At 50.9% G+C, this 16,443-nt stretch overlaps 1 protein-coding gene across 1 annotated transcript; it reads left to right on the top strand.

The window, feature by feature from the left end:
• Positions 1–13,598: 13,598 nt before the first annotated feature.
• Positions 13,599–16,158, top strand: EPOP (elongin BC and polycomb repressive complex 2 associated protein). Its single transcript, XM_012765948.3, has one exon. The coding sequence runs from the start codon at positions 14,102–14,104 to the stop codon at positions 15,233–15,235; it is 1,134 nt and encodes a 377-aa protein (XP_012621402.1). The 5' UTR covers positions 13,599–14,101; the 3' UTR covers positions 15,236–16,158.
• Positions 16,159–16,443: the final 285 nt, after the last annotated feature.

Raw genomic sequence — 16,443 nt, 5'->3', positions numbered from 1 at the left:
AGATGAGGAGGCCTGTCCCCAGAGGTGCACAGACACCTTCAGGATGTTGGCCTGGCACGGTTGCTCATGCCTGTAATCCTAGCACTCTGGGAGGCTGAGGCAGGCGGATTGGTCGAGGTCAGGAGTTCAAAACCAGCCAGAGCAAGAGCGGGACCCTGTCTCTACTATAAATAGAAACAAATTAATTGGCCAACTAATATATATAGAAAAAATTAGGCCGGGCGCTGTGGCTCACGCCTGTAATCCTAGCTCTTGGGAGGCCGAGGTGGGCGGATTGCTCAAGGTCAGGAGTTCAAAACCAGCCTGAGCAAGAGCGAGACCCCGTCTCTACTATAAATAGAAAGAAATTAATTGGCCAACTGATATATATATAAAAAAATTAGCCGGGCATGGTGGCGCATGCCTGTAGTCCCAGCTACTCGGGAGGCTGAGGCAGGAGGATTGCTTGAGCCCAGGAGTTTGAGGTTGCTGTGAGCTAGGCTGACGCCACGGCACTCACTCTAGCCTGGACAACAAAGTGAGACTCTGTCTCAAAAAAAAAAAAAAAAAAATTAGCCGGGCATGGTGGCGCATGCCTGTAGTCCCAGCTACTCGGGAGGCTGAGGCAGAAGGATTGCTTGAGCCCAGGAGATTGAGTTTGCTGTGAGCTAGGCTGACGCCACAGCACTCACTCTAGCCTGGGCAACAAAGTGAGACTGTCTCAAAAAAAAAAAAAAATCCTGGAGTTGCACCTGACTCCTCCCACTCTCCAGTGGCTGCCTGGCCACCTCTGATGTCTCTGATTTCTCTGGAGTCCCCCCCACTTCCCTGATGCTGCTCCAGGCCCTGGGTGCTGTCAGCGTGACCCACTGCCTTCCAGTCTTGGCCAGGATCCATCTCTCCTCCCCCTCTTTATCCTGATCTGTACTCTGGCCCTCTCTTGACACCCCCCCCGCCCCCACCCCCACCCCCTGCAGTCTCCCAGTGGGCCCAGGCCACCAGACCATCGGCCTTCCCTCCCAGATCTCTGTCTCTCATCCTGCTGGGCTCCATAAGTCAGCGCTGCCTCTGTACACAGGGCTCTGTTCACTCTCCAGCTCCTCCTCACCCCTGCTGAACCTGTTCTGCCACAGGTCACCAGTAACACTGCGGTGGACTCTTCCTGGAGCTGTGGTTGTCCAGTGTTCCCCCTTCCTGTGTCCACCCTTGCCTCCTCTCACCCCTCAGCAACCGCTCCATCCACAGCCCGCTCCATCCAGACTGATGGCAGCTCCATCCCGACTGATGGCAGTTCCATCTTTCCAGTTGTTCAGGCCAAAAACCTTGGAATCATTCCTGACTCCTCTCCCACATCCACTCTGTCAGCACCTCCTGTCAGCTCTACCTTCAAAATCTATGCAGAATCTGATCCCTCCCCACCATTGCCACCCTCCTTCTCTCCCCTGGAGTACTGTGGTCCCCTCCTAACCGGCCTCCCTGTCCCCTCCCTTGCCCCTGCCGCCTATCCCCTGCATGGTGGCCACAGTGATCCTATTAAACTGTAAGATGATCACCCTGGGCGCAGAGTCCTGCAGAGGTTCGCATCGCATTTAGAGGGAAGCCCAAGTCCTTACAGGGCCCTGCAAGGTCCTATATGACCTGCTGCTCCAATCCCTGTGTCCCTCTGGCCCCGTCTCCTCCATTCCAACCCTCCCTCTGCCCCCACAGCCTCTGGGTTCCCTGCTGTTCCCGGCATGCTCTTGCCTTCTCCATTGGGCTTTCCTGGACCACCCTATTTAAAGCCGCATGCTGTTCCCACCCCACCCCACCCCTGTACCCCCCATCTTTCTTATGCTTTGTCCTTAGCCTTTTACATCATTCACACATTTATGTCTGTTGTTTGTTGTCGTTCTTTCCCCTCTGATGTCCGAGCAATGAAGACGGGAATCTTTGTAAATTTGGTTGCTGTATTCCAGGGCCTAGGACTGTGCCTGGCACATACTGGGTTCTCAATAAATATTTACAGAAAGAACCGAAGGGTGGAATTCTGAGCCTCTGTCTCCATGCCCCAGGCAGCCAAGACATGGACATGTAACTCAAGTTGTGCCAATCTGATGACTTCAAATTCTGCTCTGGGGAGAAGTGACAAGAACAGAGGCTAGAGGGGAACACTCTCGGTGGCTTTGCTGGTGGTGGCCAGTAGATACTGTTTCCTGTGCCCTATTCCTGCTGAGAGATAGTTGTACTTTCTTCATCTTGGCCCACGGGACACTGACTCCCAGCGATTCCTCTCATTTCTTGGCTTTTGCTAAGAAGCCAGAGTCATCCTTTTTGGGACATGGTCTCATTCTGACACCCCAGGCTAGAGCACAATGGTGTCATCATAGCTCATTGCAGGCCAGGCGTGGTGGCTCATGCCTGTAATCCTAGCACTCTGGGAGGCTGAGGCCGGTGGATTGCTCAAGGTCAGGAGTTCGAAACCAACCTGAGCAAGAGGGAGACCCCGTCTCTACCATAAATAGAAATTAATTGGCCAACTGATATATATAGAAAAAAATTAGCTGGGCATGGTGGCGCATGCCTATAGTCCCAGCTACTCGGGAGGCTGAGGCAGAAGGATTGCTTGAGCCCAGGAATTTGAGGTTGCTGTGAGCTAGGCTGACGCCATGGCACTCACTGTAGCCTGGACAACAAAGCGAGACTCTGTCTCAAAAACAAACAAACATAGCTCATTGCAACCTCAAACTCAAACTCCTGGGCTCAAGTGATCTTCCTGCCTCAGCTTCCTGAGCACCTGGGGCAACAGGCATGCATCACCATGCATAGCTAATTTTCTATTTTTTGTAGAGATGGGGTCTCACTTTTGCTGGACTTGAACTCCTAGCCTCAAGCAATCCTCCTGCCTCAGCCTCCCAAAGTGCTAGGATTATAGGCATGAGCCACTGTGCCCAGCCCAGAATCTTCTAAGTCCTAGAATCACTAAAGTTAGTGGCTCCTTGGTTCTTGTACTTAACACCTGTCCATGGCATTTGGTCCCCACAACCATCCCCTTCCCTTTGCCCTCCTGGGAACTAAAATAAAATTTCAAGGTTCACCCCCCATTGGCTGACTAAATGGACCCCCTCATGGCCAAAGGAATATCCTAAAACTTAATTACCTGCCAGGAGGGAGGAGGTCAGACATGCCTTATCATGCCACCTCCCTTCTTGGGGACATCCTTTGTAACCCATTAACAGGCCTAAGGGTATGCAAAACAAACCTGCAGGTCCTCAATTTACACAACAAATCTATGTCAGGTTATCTCTGATAGCAGTTCAGTTATGTGGAAACATTCCAAGACTCTAGACAAAGCTTCATGTCTTTAACCAATTACAAGTAAAAGAATTTTTAAACCCACCTATAACCTGTAAGCCCCCCTGCCAGATGGCCCACATTTTCGGCCAAACCAATGTATTCCTCCCATGTATTGATTTATGCTTTACCTGTAACCCCTGTCTCCCTGAAATGTATAAAACCAAAGTGTAACCCAGCCACTGTGAGTCCACTTGCTGCTCAGGGGTTCTTGGAAGTGACTCCGGGTCATGGGTCATAGGTCATGGTCCCATGACCCATGGCTCAGAGTAAATCTCTTTAAAATTATTTTACAGAATTTGGCTTTTTTTTTTTTTTTTTTTTTTTTTTGCCATTGACACTCCGAGTCTCACTGTCTTGAATTTCTCAGCTGCCATTGGGAGGGTCTTTTGCCTCTGCGCATCCGTCGGGGGTCCTCTTGTGGATCCACATGGCTTTCCCTGGAAGAGCTCATTGCTCCAATCTTGACCTGTGGCCTGTGACCTGGCCCTCACCTTTCCAGTCTCAGACCTTCCCTAGGTCTCCTCCCCAAACTGAGCCCACATCTCTCCACCCACAGACCTGCCCTTCGTCTTGTAGGCCCTACATCAGTTAATAGCCTCCACTCTCCTGAGACGAAAACCTAGGGTCCTTCTCAGCTCTGTCTTCCTCACTCCTCTGAATCAGCCACTAAGTCCCATAGAATCTACCTTTTCAACTTCTCTTAAGTCCGAAAGTGTTGTCATTTCCCCTAACACAGCCCTCTGCAGCTGCCTCCCAACTGATCTCTCCCCCACCGTCCTCATCACTGTGGCTCCTGAAAGCCAATCTCTGGACCACAATCCTGCTGGTTTTGCATGTATCTGCACCCCAGCCTCAGCCAGCTTCCTGTCCGAGGGGGAGCCCACACACCCAGGCCCAGGAGACAGACTCTCACCCCCTGACTTCAGTCCCTGGCTCACTTCAGCCAAAATAGAAACACAGCCCAACTCCCAGTTCACACTTGCCCTGAAACACTCACAGAAAACAGGCCTCATCAGAATGAATGGAAGAATGTCCTTGCTTTGAATGAAATGCCAATGAGGGATAACTTAAGCTAATTATCAAGCCCTGCCGGAAGCCAAATTATGACATTGTCATGTTATAAACACCATTTCTCAAGAGAGCGGCTTGAAGACATCTGGGCAGCTGGGAGCCTGAGCTCATTATCTTCCCCTCCAACCTGCTCCATCTCCTCTTGCTCCACCCGAGATGTGGAGGAATCCTCAGCTCCAGCCAGGCCTCCCCGTCCCTCTTCCCCATAGCCTGGGTGGTTACAGATGCTGCTGATTCTCCCCCAGATACCTGTCCGCTCCTGTGGTCACTGCCTTTCTTTAGTTCTTCACCATCTCTTGCTGCAACCTTGGGTGAGCGACCCAACAAGGCAAAGCCTCCATTTTCCTCATCTGTGAAATAGGATTTTTCTTTTAAACACAGTGAAGGGTTTCGATCAAGTATGCCAAATACTTAACATAGAGTTGGGTTCAGACCGAGCATCAGAAACACTGGTTCCCTACTCCCCCCTACCCTTGTGCTTCTCACCCCTCCCTCAGTCAAGCCTGATCACATGTCTTCCCTTGCTTCAAAGTGGTCTGCAATTCCCCATCCTATAAGATAAAAGTCCAAATTTCTTATCAAAGCATTTAGCCCTTTGAGTTCTGGTTCCTGCCCACTGCCCTCCCTACTGTTTAGCCAAATTGACCTACTTCATTCATTTATTAAAAACAATCATCCCGCAGATTACTTGCAGGCCCTAAAGGAGAAAATGCAGTTTCCTGATAGAGGGATCAGCTCTCACCAATCAACCTTACATCACTAACAGTGGAACTCAGGCACTGAGGACACCCTGACATAGCACAATGTGTAGTAGGAAGCATCACCCATGAAGTGTTCTTGTTGGTATCGTCAACCTGAATCTAATCAAGCATGTGATCTAATTTCCAGTTTACAGAAAATACAGGATAAACAACACCACTAGGAAGCAATCAGAGAAATCTAGAAGGTGGGACATGATGTCTGTAATTTACTTAAAATACTTTAGCAATTTGACAAGTCAATGGTATGGGGGAAATAAGTTATTTTAGGTTTACTTATTTATTTAATTTTTTTTTAGTGATGGAGTCTTGCTCTGTCACCCAGGCTGGAGTGCAGTGGCTTGATCATAGCTCACTGCGGCCTCCAACTCCTGGGCTCAGGTGATCCTCTGAGTAGCTGAGACTCCTGGCACATGCCATTGTGCCTGGCTACTTTTTATTTTTAAAATTTTTTTTAGAGATGAGGTATTGCTATGTTGCCCAGGCTGGTGTCAGACTCTTGGTCTTAAGCAATCCCCTTCCCACCTCAGCTTCCTGAATCACTGTTACAGGCGTGAGCCACTGAGCCCAGTTTATTCTAGATTTAAAAGAGAGTTTAGAGACATAGCCAAACACAATGTGCAGAACTTTAGATCTTGGTTGGAACAAATCAAATGCAAAAAAAGCATTTTGGAGGGACAAGTAGGCAAATTTGAATATGGGCTGGGTATTAGCTGACATTAAGGAATTATTGTTAATTTTGTGAGTTGTGAGCATAATATTGTAGTAAGAAAACATCCCGAAGTGTTTAGGGGTGAGCTTCCATAGAAACTCCAAATCACTTTAAAATATTTTAGCAAAAATGATAAATATACTAAAATGTTAATTGTTAAATCTAGGTGATGAGTACATGGGGTTCATTTTACTATATTGTTTAGGTTTAAGAATCTATATATCAAAAGGTTTTAAAAAATGTGTTTGAGTGCCAACTGTATGCCAGTCACTGAGCTAAGGTAAAATTCAATGTGGTCCCTGTCCCCAGGAAACATAGTGTGGCAGGGGAGAGGTGAATAATCAGACATGCTAATAAACAGTTACGCTAATGAATAGTGATGAGCTGATGGAAACACTTTGAAGGAAACATACACAGTTCTGGAAGGGAGGACAGCAGTGGAAACTGACTTGGGAGTCATCTGGAAGTGTTGGGAGAGGTTTTCTCAGAGGAAGGGATGACTCAGTGGCGCTGTGTATAGGAGTAGACGTTGGCCAGGAGCAGGGAGGTGAGGCGAAGGTTTACAGTCGGAAGGAATGGCAAGTGTGCAGGGGGGAAGAGAAGGGAGCTTGTTGCTTTAGGCCTAAAGAAGGCCTGGGTGGCTGAAGGGAGAGAGGACTTAGCAGCAGAGATGGAAAGTGAGGGAACCTGTCCCCCTCCCGAGGAGGACCTGCCTGTAGGGTTGTCAGACTCAGGTAACTACCTGTGAGCCAAGTTAAGGATTTTAGTCTTTCTCCTGAAAGCAATAGGAAACCATGAAAAGGATTTGAGTAGGGGTGTAACACGATCCAACTAGTGGCCTGGGAGTTGTGGCCTGGGAAAGATGACTCAGGTGTACCGATGAGGAGGGGTGCTGAGGGACTTGGAGGTGTCAGGACGGGCCCTGGTGTCTGGCCGTGGAAGCAGGTGGAGAGAGGAGCCATATGTTGGGATAGGTTTCCCTGGAAGTGGGGCTGAGGCTGAGCCCTGAGGACCAACGGCTGTTGCAAAGCGGACACCGAAGAGTGTCCAGAGAGACAGAGTTCAGAGAAGAGAGTTCTGGACCAAGCCTTGAGGAACCCCAGCACTGTGGGCTGAGAAGGGGAGAATAAGCCTGTGCTGGAGGCGGAGAGGGAACAGCCAGTAGCAGGAGGAGGGCGGGAAAGCGTGGTGCCCAGGAGGCAGACTGGAGGGTTGCAGGAGGAAGTGGCCAACCGCGAGGGCTGCTCTGAGAGGTCACAGAGCCTGCCAGTTTCGATGAGATAGAGGCCACTGGGACCTCAGCAGGAGCTATTTCAGTGGCTAGTGGGGGTGGAAGCAGATGGAAGTGGGTTGAGGAGTAAGTGGGAAGTGAGAAAAGGAAGAAGACGTGTGTAGACAGCTCTTGCGGGGAGTCTGGCTGTGAAGGGGAGAGAGGGAGGGGCTGCAGCCTCTGGGGTCAAGGAAGATTTGGCTTTTTAGTGGGAGAGACACGCAGGTGGGGAGAGTGTTTGGCTGTGCAAGAAAGATGAGGTGGCTCTGGGAGGGCGGGTGGGAGGACCGAAGCCAGGGCACCCCTCTACATAGCAGGAGGGCACGGTGTTGATGGCTGGTCGTTGGCAGCACACAGGACAGGCACTTGCTTGCTCGGATCCTTGCTCATACTGTTTCTGCAGGTGACATTCTTCTCTTGGGCCTCCTCTGTGTATACCTGTTCATCCTTTAGATCAGGTGGAAGATTACCATCTTCAAAAAGACTTCCTTCCTTGCCTTGATTTGATGATAAAATAAAAAAAAAAAAAAAAAAAAAAAAAAAAGACTTCCTTCCTCTTCCTCTGAGGTGACCACTCCTCTAAGGTTCCAAGGACCATGGTCATCCACTATTGCTACTTCTCAAATTAGCCTGTAATGTCCATCTCCCCCACCAGACTGTGTCTCCTTCATCTCTGAGTGCCCAGGGCCTCGGGCTTGCTACTTGGTGGGCGCTTAGTCACTGTCGGGCAAAGAGATGAATGAAACAACTAACCATGGTCATGTGGAGGAGGTACAGCAGGAGGGCAAGGCTGGAATAATTCCTGGGGGAATTTGGAGCAGGGGACAAGGAAAAAAGCGGGGAAAATGGAAGGTGGCCTAAGCTACTGCCAAGAGCACTTACTAATACATTGATCAAGGGCCTCTATGGACCAGGCACTAAACATATGGGTTTTCTCATTTAATCCTCACCATATCCTCAGAAGGAATATCATCTGCTTGTATACTACCCGGCTCCCCAAGTTTACTAAAATGTAAATTGTTTATCTGTACAATAAACAATAAATAATTTTTATGTATGTTTTATATATTTTGTGCTAAATTTGGCAATCCTATCCATAGTAGTTGCTTAATAAATATTGTTGAATAAGCATTGCTCGATTAATGGCAACATGGGGATGTAGTTAGTAAATTCCAGACTGGGAAGTTTAGAAGGCAATCTAGTATCTTCAAGGACTAAGTTGCAAGGAGGAAAAAAAGAATTAAAGGGGGAGTTTTTAGATTAAAAGAGAGTTAAGAGACATATTAACCATTTGCAATCCTTCTATGGATCCTAATTCAAATAAAGTAAACAAATTGTAAAGAAAAAATATAAGATTTAGAATTTTTTTTTTTTTTAGCCTTGGGTAGAGTGCAGTGGCATCATTATAGCTCACTACAACCTCCAACTCCTGGGCTCAAGTGATGCTCCTGCCTCAGCCTCCAGAGTAGCTGGGACTACAAGTGTGCACCACAATGTCCAGCTAATTTTTCTGCTTTAAATAGAGACTTCTGCTTTTAATAGAGATGGGGTCTCACTCTTGCTCACGTTGGTTTTGAACTCCTGACCTCACGAGATCCTCCTGCCTCAGCCTCCCAGACTATTAGATTATAGGCATGAGCAGTGCGCCCGGCCAGAAATTTGAAAACTAACTGGCTATTTGATGGGGTTAAAGGTTGATTGTTGGCCGGGCGCCATGGCTCACACCTGTAATCCTAGCACTCTGGGAGGCCAAGGCGGGAAGATTGCTCAAGGTCAGGAGTTCAAGACTAGCCTGAGCAGGAGCGAGACCCCATCTCTACTAAAAATAGAAAGAAATTATCTAGACAACTAAAAATATATATGGAAAAAATTAGCCAGGCATGGTGGCGCATGCCTGTAGTCTCAGCTACTCAGGAGGCTGAGGCAGCAGGATTGCTTGAGCCCAGGAGTTTGAGGTTGCTGTAAGCTAGGCTGACACTAGGGCACTCTAGCCCAGGCAACAGAGTGAGACTCTGTCTAAAAAAAAAAAAAAAAAAGAAAAAAAGAAAAAAACACAACCTCAACATTATTATCAAACCTAAAAATAACCAACAATCAACCTTTGTTTTATTTATTTATTTTTTTGAGACAGAGTCTCACTGTGTTGCCCGGGCTAGAGTGCCGCTGTGGTGTCAGCCTCAAACTCCTGGGCTCAAGCGATCCTCCTGCCTCAGCCTCCCGAGTAGCTGGGACTACAGGCATGTGCCACCATGCCCGGCTAATTTTTTCTATTTTTTTTTTAGCTGTGCAAGTAGTTTCTTTCTATTTTTTAAGTAGAGACAAGGTCTTGCTCTTGCTTAGGCTGATCTCGAACTCCTGAGCTCAAACTATCCACTCTCCTTGGCCTCCTAGAGTGCTAGGATTATAGGCGTGAGCCACCGCAGCCGGTCTATAAAATACTTTTTTAATTGCATGAAGGAAGATGCTATTCCTATTTTATGGATGGGGAAACTAAAGCTTCCAGAGGTTAAGTAAGTTGCCCCAAAATCACACAGGTGGTAAAATTATGAGTCTGGAATGTAAACATACCCATTTGAGTCCAGAATTTAAGCTATTAACCTTGGGTGTACATTTCCAGAGGAGGGAGAGCAACGCATGGATTTATTGTGAGGCATGATGTAGCCCTGCTGACTTAGGGAGTTCTGGAAGCAAGAAGGGCTAAAATGGTGGAGGCTAGGCCAGGGTGTGGTAGGGTTGAGAAATGGCTTACCTTTTAGATTCATTGTCACCTAGGGGCAGACTCATGGTTATGAGCCCGGTGTGGGCTTAGGAGCCGGATACTGTGGTTTGAGTCCTGGCTATGCCACTTGCTAGCAGTGTGACTAGACAAGTCACATAACTTCTTTCCTTCAGTTGTCCTAATTTATAACATGGCTATTAATAGAAATGTAAAATGATATAGCCAGTTTGGAAAACATCTTGGCAGTTTTTCTTTCTTTCTTTTTTTTTTTCACTCTGTTGCCCTGGCTAGAGTGCCGTGGCGTCAGTCTAGCTCACAGCAACCTCAAACTCCTGGGCTCAAGTGATCCTCCTGCCTCAGCCTCCCAAGTAGCTGGGACTACAGGCATGCACCACCATGCCCGGCTAATTTTTTCTATATAGTTTTAGTTGTCCAGCTAATTTCTTTCTATTTTTTTAGTAGACAGGGGTCTTGTTCTTGCTCAGGCTGGTTTCGAACTCCTGACCATGAGTGATCCTCCTGCCTTGGCCTCCCAGAGTGCTAGGATTATAGGCATGAGCCATCGGGCCCAGCTGAGGTTTTAAAAAAGTTAAACATAAATGTACCATATGACCTGGCAATTCCACTCTTAACCATCTACTTAAGAATATAAGATAAAAACATATGTTAGCTGGGCATAGTGGTATGTACCTATAGCCCCAGATACTCAGGAGGCTGAGGAGGGAGGATAACTTGAGCTCAGGAATTCAAGTCCTGCCTGGAAAACTCTATCTCTTAAAAAAAAAAAATCACCCCAAAAACATGTCTACACAAAAAACTCGTACACCAAAGTTCATAACAGTATTGTTCATAATAACCAAAAAGCGAAAACAACCTAAATGTGATTGGATAAACAAAATATGGTATATCCATACAATGAGCTACTATTAAGCAATAAGAAGAAACAGACTCTGGATGGAGATCTCATAAGAAATGTTCCAAATTTGGATTATGATGATGGTTGTATAACTTTGCAAATTTACTAAACATCATTGAATTGGATACTTAAATGGGTTATGTGTGGTATGTAGATTTAAAAAAATAGTATCTGTCTTATAGGATCTAACAGAGTTAGAACAGAGATTAGCATGCAGTAAGTGCTACAGAAGTTATTATGGGGCTAGACATATGGGGTGTAGTTCCCTGTGGTCCTTGCTACGGGAAAGGGTAATGGGGCAGTTTCCCTGCTCCAAAATCCTGGAACGTAGTCCTCACTGCCCTGGGCGAGATCTGGATGAGCCAAGGAATGGGAAGGGCTGGCTTCCAGGTCCCGAGGAAGGTTCCAGGTCCCAGGTTCCTTTCTATCTCCTATTCCAGAGGTGTCAGGTGGACCAAACATCCAGCCTTGTCCCTCTTTTCCTCCTGTGGGGAGGAGGAGAGGTTCCCCAGAAGGATGTTGCCTCCCTCATCTCTTAAACTGAGGACGGGGCCGAGTGTCCTCTGCTGTAGGCAGTGGGAACTGCAACCGCTGGGCCGCCCACGTGAGTAAGGGTGAGCGCTCACCCCGTGTTTCAACCTTCCTGACCATGTTGGAGGAAGCCACTGTTGCCTCCTTTTCACTGATAGGGACATTGAGACTCAGAGGGCCTAGGTGACCTGCCCAGGGTTACACATCTGGCACTCCTAGTCCAAGTCCTCCGAAAAGGTGGCGGGATGCCCTACCTTCTTTCAGCTGGAGAGAGACTGACTAACCCTTACTGTTTGTAAAGCTGCTGCCACCCTCCTGGCTGGGCGGCCTGATTAGAGCAAGGGGAAGAAGGGAAAGTGGAGGCAGAGGGAAGGACTCTCAGGAGTAATGACCCCAAACTCACAAGAGGGAATGCAACTGTTGGAGTCAGAGAAGGAAGAGGCCACTGATGCTCACTGTTTTGTAATATCCACTCACTTATCCATACTGCAATTTTTGTGGGCGTTCTCTCCTGCATCTACACTGTGCTGGGCACTGGAATGCAAACAGGAATGTGACTCTAGGGGATAAAAGAGTTTCCCAGTCCGGGTCCCTGCAGATGAGGCCCAAGCCCCTTCCCCAGGCATCTCTGCTGTGAAGAGGCTGGATTGAAGCAGATACCTTTCAGCCTATGAGCAAAAGAAATCTGGCAATGCTGTCTCAGGATCAGAGTTGTCAGCACTGTCCCCTAGATGAGACAGTTGTGAAGATTATCATCCTTCCAGAACTTTCCTCACAGGTGTGTGTATGGGGTGGGGCCAGGGCTCTTGAGGCAATTATGAGCTAGGGAGTCTATATCCTGGCAGGATACAAGATGCCCCCTCATGACAACTGCCCTGAAAATCTCTTCTGTAGGTAGTGAGTGTTTGGAGCAATAGAACAGCACAACTTCTCCTCCTCAAACCCTAGCCTCACCTTAGGGCTCTGCCTCTGGTCTCTGCAGGTGGGGGAGGCAGATCCTCATTATCTCTTTCCTCCCAGATGTTATTGGATGACATGTAGGAAAACAATGCCTCTGTTGTCACTGTGCAGAGAGCCAGCATGCAAGCTGCATCATTTGTCCCCTTATAGAAACCTTCTCTTGTCCTGGCCCCAGAATGATCAATTTCTCTCTGTGGCCCTCCTAGCAACTTTTCATACCTTTACTCCCAACCAATCTCTATATTTCTGCAGATGGGAAGCAGCCATATTCCAAAATCTGATTTTTATCATAAGAGAAATATCCCAGGGACTCATTCATTCACTCACTCAATTCACTTATTCACAAATATTATTCTAGGCAGATGCAGCAGTGATCACGACAAAGTCCTCATGGGTTCATTTTCAGAATAACAGGAGAGACAGACAGTAAAGAATAAAGGCATTCACACTTTCATGTAACAGTCAGGGATGCAGAAACTAAAGAAAGTTAAGGTGACAATGTGCTGGAGGTGTGTGTGCTGCATGATTAGGATTTTTATTGGGAATTCATTTTTTCTTTGCTTTCCTTGGAGAAGATGAGAGTGAGGGTCTGTGTGTCTCCTCTTCTGGCCTCTTCAACCCATTTTAGTAGCTCAAGCCTCACAAGGAAGCGTCCTGGGATTGGGGAGGAGAGTGGCTGCAGAGCCAGCCCCTCGGAATTTAGTTAAGGGGGCGGATATGATATTTAGATACTGTCATACTGAATCGGAGAAATGGAAATAGGTACTGAGAAAACCTATTTACTGTCTTCCCTGGGTGTAATAATACTTCCCCCCTCCAAATTGATTTTTCCTTTGTTCTTCTGGCATACCCTTACTGAATTCCTAACTATTTATTTTACATTCTGTGTGTCCGTTGTTGCCAGGTACTCTTCTAGGGGCAGGGAACAGACAAGCAAGGAACATTCTCGACCCACAGGAGTCCCTTCTGCACAAAGCTTGTAAACAGCCATCGCTTTATTTTATCTTTGCCCTCAACATTATTTTTGAGATGCATCTATGTAGCTCTTTTAGCCCCCAGGGGGCTGATACGAACAGTCCCATTTTACAGATGCAAAAACTGTGACTGCTCAGGGAAAAATGAGGAGCTCTGTGCAGACTCAATCCCAGGACGCCACCGGGCCACGTGCAGCGGCGCTTTCGGCCCCTCGCGATCCCACCCGCGCACACTCCCCCCTCGCTCCCTCCCAGCCGCCGCCGCGCCGGGTCCACGTGTGTGTGTCTGTGTGCGGAATGGGGACGGGGGCGGTGCCGCCGGAGGGGTGGGGTCCGGGCCAACGTCACGGGCAGTGCTGCCCAATCAGCGGCGGGCTCGCGGCCCCGGCGCTGGTATTGGGGCAGCGAGGGGGCAGTTCTCTATAACGCGGTCTCCGGGAGCCAGCGGGGAAGAAAGAAGCCGAGCGGGCGGAAGGCGCCCTCCCCGCCGCCTGGGCCCGGGCACCGGGTGCCGGGCCCGGGGTCCTTCCCGCCTCCCGCGGCTGCCGGCCGCTTTGTTTCCCCCGCCTTTGCGTTTCGGGCGACTGGAGAGGGGCTCCTGCCGGGGCTGCGCAGGGAACGCGGCGGCAGGAAGGGCGGCCGACCGCGCCGGGACACGCAGGGACCCAGGAGTCCGGCCGCCGGGAGGGCCGCGTGACGAGATCGAAGAGGGAGCCGGAGCTCTGCGGCCCCGGGTTGCGGGCCGGGGGCTCCCGTGAGCAGAGACCTCCCCGTCGAGGGGGGGCGATGTTCCCCTCGCCCGTGGGCTTTACGGGCAGCCAGGGCATCCCGCCGTTGGGACCCGGGCCCCCTCAGTGGGCATACCCTCAGGCTGCTCTATGGAGACTCTGTGCCCCGCTCCCCGCCTGGCAGTGCCGGCGTCCCCACGAGGGTCGCCCTGCTCCCCCACACCCCGGAAGCTGCGTCGGGGGACCCAGGAGTTCTCTCCGCTGTGCCTGCGTGCCCTTGCCTTCTATGCCCTTGCCAAACCTCGGGCGTCCTCTCTGGACCTGGGGCCTGGGGAGCTGGCGGCGCGGGCCCCGGTGCTGCTGGGCCCTCGCGCCCCCCTGTGCACTGGCGGCTGGGCCCCGGATGGCCTGAAGCACCTAGGGGGACAGGCCGGGCCGTCCAGCGATTCGAACTCCCCGGCCACCGAGGATGCCGACGACGTCGCAGTGTACCCGGGCGCTGGAGAGGAGGAAGAGGGCGGAGGCAGTTTCCCGCACTTCGGCGCTCGCTCCTGTGCACCTCCGGGCCGCTGCCCGGAGCCCCGGCGCCCTCGGGAATCTACGACCTTCTTCGCCTTGTCCCCGCCTAGGCCAGCCCCAGGTCTCGAGCCCCAGCCTGGCCCAGCCGCCAGCCCGCCTCGGGAGCCCAGTTCCCGGCCTCCGTCGCCACCTGTGGGCCTCTCCACCGAGCCCGCAGGTCCCGGGGCGGCGCCGGAGCAGTCCCTGCCGAGCCAGACAGCCGCAGTCGATGGAAACCCCCCGCCAGCCGCCCCCGAGGCACCAGCCACTAGTCCCTCGACGGCCAGCACAGCTCCGGCCGCGCCGGGCGATCTCCGCCAGGAACATTTCGATCGCCTGATCCGCCGGTCTAAACTTTGGTGTTATGCGAAGGGCTTCGCCCTGGACACTCCTAGTTTGCGTCGGGGGCCTGAGAGGCCGCCAGCGAAAGGGCACGCCCGGGGAGCCGCCAAGAAGCGTAGGCGGCCGACGCCCCCTCAGCGCAGCGCGCAGCCCCGCCGTCCTGCGCCCACGCTCCCCACCTCGAGCACCTTCAGCCTCCTCGACTGCTTCCCCTGCCCCCCGGCCCTGGTGGTGGGGGAGGACGGAGATTTAGGGCCGGCATCCTCGCTTCGCCTCCAGGGAGACTCTAAGCCCCCTCCTGCCCATCCGCTGTGGAGGTGGCAGATGGGGGGCCCTGCTGTCCCTGAGCCCCCTGGCCTCAAATTCTGGGGGATCAATGTGTAGGAACTCTGAGCGTGTGACCTGTTCTGCCAAGGGGGGAAGTTGGGACCATGGCCAAACTACCGGCTCGAGGAGAGAGCCCCGTTCCTCACGTTTGTCTATCCCCTTCCTTTACGTTTTATGGGCTGTGGACAGAGGGACTTCAAATGACAGTGATCTTCAAGCACCTAAGTGGTTGGGGTGACATTCCCTCCCCTCATCCTTTGCAGAGGAACCGAGGGCTGGAGTCAGGAGGCTTAACTGAAAAAAGCTGAATGACACAGATTCCTATCCCTCCCCCCTTCTTGGATCTCTGGGGGCAGGGCCTTCACCCCAGTGGCAGTAAAGGAGGCCACCACTTAAAGACCAAAAAAAGGGGGGTGGGAGAGGAGAGACCTCGGTGATGGACAAACCGGTTGTTTCTGTGTCTGTGGGAGCCTAGGGGTGTGGGGGTTGTGGTGGGGGTGGGGAGGTGATTGGCAGCTCCCTGGGGGTATCCCCCACCCCCACCGTCCAGGCCTTTAACCCTTTGATTCCCTCAGGCCTTCCCTAGCCTCCTAGCACCACCTGAGCCTTAATGGGGGAGGGAGCAGTTTGGGCAAGGGGAAGATCACCCCCATCCTGTTCTCTTTCTAGGCGCCCCCCAGCTCAAGTGACCCCTAATTGGTGAGATCTTCAGTCTCAGCCAGTAACCTTTCCTTTTTCTCCAGTTTTGGAGTTTCCTCCAATTTTCCCTGTTTGCTTTCAGTTTATAAGGTCTGGTGGGTAAAAGAGACTCCCCCCCAACCCCTTGATTAATCAGCTCCCTCCTCCAGTTTACTCCTCACTCTTAAGGGCTGAGGGACCTTTTCCTGGGAAAGTGCAGACTTTGCTGGGAGAAGGGGCAAGAGACTGTCCCAGGGAAAGTAATGGAAGGTGGAAGAAATCAATAAAATCAGACCAAACAAGTCGCCTTTCGAGGTCCTCTCCACCGATTTATGGATGGGAGGGGGTGAAGGGCAGGCGTGAGTCCCTTCTTTGGACACCCAAACTCAGCCCTTTTAAAGGGTAGAGACAAAACAAGCCGCTTTTTGCAGAGGGGGTAAACCAAAGGCTTCATGACCCAACTGCAAGGTCCCCTGGGGCTTGAAGGGGCAAAGTTGGGGTTTGGATGGGACCTGGGTTGAGGTAGGTCCGGCTTATCCTCGCAGCCTGAGGTATTGCGGGAGTTGTCAGGGATCTGACGGATCGGA

This window comes from Microcebus murinus, chromosome 18 (genome assembly GCF_040939455.1).
Source record: "Microcebus murinus isolate Inina chromosome 18, M.murinus_Inina_mat1.0, whole genome shotgun sequence".
In the NCBI taxonomy this organism is placed as follows: domain Eukaryota; kingdom Metazoa; phylum Chordata; class Mammalia; order Primates; family Cheirogaleidae; genus Microcebus; species Microcebus murinus.
Note: the sequence above shows the minus strand (reverse complement) of the source record. Positions and strands in the feature narration are given on the sequence as shown.

What these genes read in the sequence shown, in the direction of transcription:
- EPOP (XM_012765948.3), top strand. Translation starts at nt 14,102, where the DNA reads ATGGAGACTCTGTGCCCCGCTCCCCGCCTGGCAGTGCCGGCGTCCCCA.